Source organism: Otolemur garnettii, unplaced genomic scaffold (assembly GCF_000181295.1).
Source record: "Otolemur garnettii isolate 467f Iridium unplaced genomic scaffold, OtoGar3 scaffold00047, whole genome shotgun sequence".
NCBI lineage: Eukaryota > Metazoa > Chordata > Mammalia > Primates > Galagidae > Otolemur > Otolemur garnettii.
The window spans coordinates 3,465,227-3,472,134 of NW_003852442.1; the positions used below are offsets into that span (position 1 = coordinate 3,465,227).

Sequence of the window (6,908 nt, forward strand, 5' to 3'; positions counted from 1 at the left end):
AAAAAAAAACAAACAAAAACCCAACAATAATAATAATAGTGACAAACCCTCTGGCCCCATGGAGCCTACCTTTTAACAGAAGTCAAATATGGCTCCCTGGTGGTTATAGGGGAAAAGCCAAGCCCGTCTTGGGAAGTCTGCCTCCTCACTGGGGTATTCCAGGCTCCGCCAACAGAGGCTCCTTCCCATCCTTTAGACACGTCATTGAATCCCCATTGGTGAGTGAATGAAACCCAGACTCAGGAAAGGAGGCAAGTTCTGATCCGCTGCTCTGATCCCACCACTTGGGAGCCTGGGGATTATCCAGTCTGCTTCTGGATCTTTAAACTTGCATCTGGCACCTGCTGGATCATAAAGGTCAGACTTGGATGCCATGATAGTCCCACCGTGCACGGAACCCCGCTTGGGGTGCTGCCAACTTTCTCTGTCTCCATCACCACATGGCTCAGGGGCCATCAACCTCTTTGCACTTCCCTCTGAATGCTGGTCTGTCTTACCAGCACACACTTCTTGGACATTCTCCTTTTCCCTACAGACATAGGCTCACCTGCTCGAGTTCTCAGCAGCAGGTGCAAACTCCTTAGGCCAGCCCCAGCCACAGGACTTGGCCTTGGATTCTAGCCCCTTGGCCATGGCTAGTCAGGTCAATGTCCCGCACCTTAATGCCCTCCTGCAAAGAGGAAGTCCCCCCACTGGTCTGCTGTCCTAGGGACTGTACAGTGAGGCATCCTGCTGGCTACAAACCACCAAGCTCTACAACTTTATTTTATGGCCTTAGAAGAACTTCAGAGGAAGCCATATAAAAATTTAAAAAGGCCTGGATAGACTTTAAAGTTTTTATTATTTTATATATGCCATCCCTCTCAATGGACTGACCACAGACAACGTGCCTTCCTGGCCACATAACTCACTGACACAGCACGGCTGAGAAAGCTGGGACTCCCACGGGCACAGCTTAGTCCATTAAAAAGAAGGGAGGGAGGGAAGGAAAGAAAGAGACAGAGAAGGAGCGATATCAAATATTTGTCTGTCTCTCCTCTAATGTGTTAGTGGCTGCTCACTCTAAAAGTGATGATAATAAATGTGATTTAAGGCAATTTCTATGTCATGATCAAGGTTTTTAAAATAAAGGAAAGGGGTTTTCTTAGAAGTACTTGAGCTAATCAATACATATTTGACTTCCAAACAAGGATTTTATAGCTTCCTCTCCTTGCCCTTGTCAAAGCACAAATGGACACGGAGGCCCTCCCCTGCGCTCAAAGAGATGTCTCCAGCCTGGTGTGCTGTGGGGTCCTGCCAGTTGAGCTCTTCCTTCCCCGGCATAAGCCTCAACACCACAGTGTCAAGTCTGTGGGGCCACGTCGTCACAGTTGGGAGCCCTGTCCCTCCGTTCCTCAGAAGGTGGCTGCTTCCTTGAGCCCCAGTCTGCATCCGGGATAAATATCCCATGGAGATCCAGGTGCATCTCCACGTCGACAGAGGCACGAGCCAATTCCGTAAAATTCTTGGCATCCAGAATAAGCAGAAAAGGTAACTTTTGGGGATCAGTGGAGACAATGGCTGATAAGATGACTCCTTTGAGGAAACAAAAAAGAGACGCTTTGGAAAAGGCAGCCTTGAATCGCCTCCAGTTGGAGGGATAAATTTCTCAGCTGTGTCTCTCTGTTTCCTTTGAATTTACATGTCCAACTGAAACAGGAGGAAGGTGAATTTTGATACTTGGTGTGAGCACAAGGGAAAGGCCCAGGACTAGGGATCATCAGAAGACTTGGCTCTAGCCCTGGCTGGGCCAATCCCTTCACCTCTCTGACCCTCAGTCTCTTCATCTGAAGAGTGGGGATAATCCTACCTATCCTTACAGGGCCACTAAGAGGTTCTCCCACGTGGTGGACTGTGAAAGCACTGCATAAGTTACTACAGGATCAAAGAATGACTATTTTCCTGCTACTTAAAAACTCTGATTACAGAGTCAGCATTAGGCTGCACTTAGACTAGTATAGGTCACTCAGCTGAGTGCAGTCCTGTTGCTCTCAAATGGCATTTGAATAAGCCCAATTCTCCTCACCTTTCCCATCTGTAAAATGGACATACTCTTAGTACTCACTCTTGAGGGATGCAGGTTTACATGAAATAATTCTCATAAACTTCCCACAAATAAAATTCCTCCCGAGGCTTCTGGATTATAGAGTGGCTGAGTACATTTGTGCCAGTCTGGCCTGGATTCAAATCCTACCTCTGTACAGTCTGGGTATGTGAGCCTGGGCACGTTATCTCACTCTGAGCCTCCTGTTGGTAAGATGAAGATGATACTCCCTGCCCACTGTGAGCAGGCACAGGAAACACGTGCCCGGCAGGAGGTGATGCCAGCCACCCCCAACCTCAAGAGACGACAGTGACTCAGGGTCCCTGAGCCAGCGTCCCATGCTGGGTAGGGACTAGGCCCAGGTAAGAAACTACTCCCTTCCCACCTGAGGGAAGAAGCTGGCAGGCTCAGTGGGGGCAGCGCTCCCTCCCTGCAGGTGTGAGCAGCCCCATCTCCGGTTTAGCCAGGTGACATCCCCACCCACGGTTCTAGTCCCATTCCTTAGACTCCCCAGGGCTGTGGGCAGGGCATTTCTGAGAATCAAGGAGGGAAAGGACCATTTGGTCATGTGGAAACATAAAAAGAGGAATGGACCATAAGCACACACTTCCAGGTGATGCATGAAGAATGTGCACGCTTATAGGTTAGGTAGTTAAAAGCTTTGATCCATCCATTGCAATGAATTTTAAAACCAAGATTCTAGTCCGGGCACAGTGGCTCATGCATATAATCCTAGTACTCTGGGAGGCTGAGGCAGGTGGATTGCCTGAGCTCACAGGTTTGAGACCAGCCTGAGCAAGAGCAAGACCCCGTCTCTAAAAATAGCCGGGCATTGTGATGGGTGCCTGTAGTACCAGCTACTCAGGAGGCGGAGGCAAGAGAATTGCTTGAGCCCAGGAGTTTGAGGTTGCTGTGACCTATGATGTCATAGCACTCTATTGAGGGTGACAAAGTGAGACTCCATCTCAAAATAAATAAGGTGGCATTTGTGGCTCAATGGGTAGGGTGCTGGTCCCATATACCAAGGGTGGTGGGTTTGAACCCAGCCCCAGCCAAACTGCCACAAATAAAGAAAATAGTAACAAAAATAATAAAATAAATAAATAAAACCAAGATTCTATATTCTGAGAAAGTTTAGTGTCACTCAGTGGAAACAACACTGGCATTTTATAGTAAATAACTGTGCCCAAAGAGAGGTCTGGCCTTTGCCCTTAGGTCCCAGGAGGTTACCTCTAAGTCCTTGGAATGTCCTGCATGATACAAGAGTCCTGGGCCACACCAGATACTCCATCCTTATAATATAATTTATGGTGGGGCCTCGGACCACATGGTCCAAGCTTGACCTCCAGAGGGGCTGAAGACTAAATAAAGGTCAGCCACACAGGGGCCAACCATGTCTATTGTGCCCCAATAAAAACTCTGGACACCAAGGCTCAGGGGAGCATCCTGGCCAGTGATTCTCAGTGCACCTTGTCACACATCATGGTCAGGAGAGGTTAGCACTGTCTGTGACCCCACTGGGAGAGAACAGCTGGATGTTCAGTCCTGGTCTCTCCTGGACCCTGTTCCGTGTGCCTCTTCCCTTCCCTGATTTTAATCTGCATCCTTTCACCACCATCACTGTGTGTCTAAGAGCTTTCAGGGAGATCTGTGAGTCCTTCTGAGGAATTACTGGGCCTGAAGGTGGTCTTCGGGACCCTCAAACTTTGAAGTTGGTGTCAGAAGTAGGGGTGCTCTTGGGGACACCCTAACCCTGCAGCCTTGACTCAGATCTAGACTTCAAAGCATAACCCCACCAGCTTTCTGCCCTGGGGTGGTCAGCTGCCCCCTAACAATGTCTCTGTTTGTGGGTGATCGCAGGCAGTGTGCAGTGAAGGGGTCTCCCTCTCAGTCTTACCATCATCCTCGTCCGTGGCACCAGGCGTGGGCACAAACAGCGGTTCTGCTGGCCAGCAGTTCTCCTCTCCCCATTTTAAGGACGACTTTGTAAGAGTGTCGTATTTTATGATCTGTACATCCAAAGGGGAGAAATGTGGGGGTGACTTGTCTGAGAGCGTGTGAGGTGGACGGTGGCAAGGCCCACAAAGAAAGGAAGCAAACCCACCGTGATCTCCACACGACAGCACCTGCCTCTGGTCAGCACGACCTACTTTGCACGTAGATCCTCTGGCTACCACATCACTGACACTCGAGGATGAATCCTTTTTTTTCTTTTTTGAGTTTTTTTTTTTCCAAATTAATATAAGGGTACAATTTTTAGGTCACATTGTTCTCACTTCCAGGGTAAAGTTCCATTTGTAGAAGAGCCCCTCACCCAGGGGTGTGTCATACACCCTCACAATGTGCACATTAGGGGAGATCCCGCCTCATGCCCCCCCCTTCTGCCAAACATCCTTCCCTGCCCCGACACTTCCCTCTACCCCAAAACTAGACTATATTTGTGTTTTATTGTTCTTATGAGCATGTAACTGTTTATATATTGATTTCATATTAGTATGGAGTACATTGGATATTTATTTTCCCATTCTTGTGGTACTTTACTAAGAAGAATGTATTTCAACCCATCCAGGTAAACAGGATGAATTCTTTTAAATATCAAAATCTCAGGCCAGGCATGGTGGCTCATGCCTGTAATCCCAGAAGTCTGGGAGGCTGGAGCAGGTAGATTGCTTGAGCTCAGGAGTTCAAGGTTAGCCTGAACAAAAGCAAGACCCTGTATCCACTAAAAATAGGAAAACTAGCCAGGTGCTGTGATGGGTGCCTATAGTCCCAGCTACTCAGACGGCTAAGGTAAGAGGATCTCTTGAGCCCAAGAGTTTGAGGTTGCTGTGAGCTATGATGACACCGTGGCACTCTACTCAGGATGACAGAGTGAGAGACTCTGTCTCAAAAAAAAAAAAAAAAAAATTAAAATCTTGAATTAATCTCCTATTTGGCACTACATTATAATTTTATGTGTCAAATAAACTAATATATTCAATGCAAACATTTAAAGTATAATACAATTTCCCTGTTCCTTTAAAAGTACAAGTCCTTGGACCACTCTAAATCTCTCACAGGCCTATTTCCCTTTAGGCTGTGTGGTCACTGGGGTATGACTTGGGATGCTGGTTGGTGTGTGTCGGGGGGAGAGTGTTAATTTTTGGTTTTATACATTTCCGCACTGTTTGTATTTTTCTAAAAAAAAATATTCTTCGTCTGCCCACTCCCAGCATTAAAGGCAAGGAAAATTCCTTTTTATTATAAAACGAACATGAAGATGTTAAGGAAAAGTGATATCTGTGTAGTATTAACCACAGTTCCCAGGACATGGCAAGTGTTCAAGAAATAGTAGTTAAAAAAATAAAATAGGCCAGACACGGTGGCTCAAGCCTGTAATCCTAGCACTTTGGGAGGTTGAAGCAGGAGATTCAGTTGAGGCCAGGAGTTTGAGACCAGCCTGGGCAACACAGCAAGATCCTTCTCTACAAAAAGTAAACACAACTACCCCTCCCAACCCCAGAATAAATCCTCAAAGTTTCAGCTATGCCTTCTCTGCTTAAGAGAGTGAGTTCCCTGAGGGCAGGGATTGGGATCCCCTCTGCTTACTTCTCTATCCTTAGTGCCTGCCACATTGTAGCACACAATTGGGGCTCAATAAGTATGCGCTGAATGGAGAAACCATGAGCTCTTACCAGAGCTTCAGCCCACTAGGTGTGACTCCCACTCCTAGATGGTCCAATGCTACTTCAAAGGCATCTCATCCCAGACTGACCTCCCTCCTGACCTCTCCTTTTCTGATCAAGATCTCAAAACCTGAGAATTCAGCTCTGCAGCCAGCCTGTGATCACACTGGGATCAGTACCTTGGTTGGGATTGGACTCCATTGCACCTCGGCGGCAAAGATGTATCGGTATTGCTTCCCGTTGTGAGCATAATTGATTCGAGGTAGCTCTAAGCCTGGGGAGAAATGAGACAGTCAACACAGTCCCTTTTACTGAGGCTGGGAGCATTCCCCCTTCATGCTGGGTGGGGTGTCCTTTCCATAGAAACAGTTCCTAGGCTGAGATTCCTGAACTTGACTGAGACCCTAGATTGGACCAAAGGTGGACAGAGGCAGAGGAGGGACCCTTGGCTTTATTAGAAGGCTCAGGTGCAAGCTACCACAGACCTGGGCTTCTAAGTGTATAAACATCTCTAATTATCCAAGATAGAAATCAAAGAGAATTGCCCGATTATGATCAGAGGCTACTGCAATTTTTTAAAGCTCTTTAAATAAAAGTGCCGATGTGAGTGTGCATGCGTTTTATGTCCACATGTGTGTGAGGAGAAACTCTGGACTCCATGGAAAGACGTATCAACAGAGAACAATAAAATAAATCTGGTGAATTCTGTAATAACATCATGTAAAATATTTTTACAAAGGATTTTCATAACAGGCAAGTATCCATACTATACATAAGGTTAAGTATAGAAGGCTGGGTGTAGAATTGTTATATCTTTGCTATGTTACAAATGAAGAGAAAAAATTTAGAAGCATTCCCGGGATTATAACTGCCTTACAGTTTATATTTGAGACAGAGTCTCACGCTGTCACCCTGAGTAGAGGGCTGCAGCATCATAGCTCACAGCAACCTCAAATTCTTGACCTCCAGCAATCCTCCTGCCTCAGCCTCCCGAGTAGCTGGGGCTACAGGTGCCCACCACAACACACAGTTTTTCTATTTTTAGTAGAGATAAGGTCTCACTCTTGCTCAAGCTGGTCTTGAACTCCTGAGCTCATGCAATCCACCTGCTTTAGCCTCCCAAAGTGCTATAGTTTATATTTTCTTTCTTTTTTTTTTTT

General features: G+C 46.7%; 1 protein-coding gene across 1 annotated transcript in view; it reads right to left on the bottom strand.

Moving 5' to 3' along the window:
* Positions 1-822: 822 nt before the first annotated feature.
* The window catches only part of BCO1 (beta-carotene oxygenase 1), a 40,227-nt gene continuing 34,141 nt past the window's right edge, over positions 823-6,908 (bottom strand). Inside the window, exons 9-11 of the mRNA XM_003791305.3 lie at positions 5,928-6,022; positions 3,981-4,092; positions 823-1,575 (exon numbers count right to left, since the gene is read on the bottom strand). Coding sequence (XP_003791353.1) covers positions 1,343-1,575; positions 3,981-4,092; positions 5,928-6,022 — 440 coding nt within the window. The 3' untranslated portion in view covers positions 823-1,342. The remainder of the gene's footprint in view (positions 1,576-3,980; positions 4,093-5,927; positions 6,023-6,908) is intronic.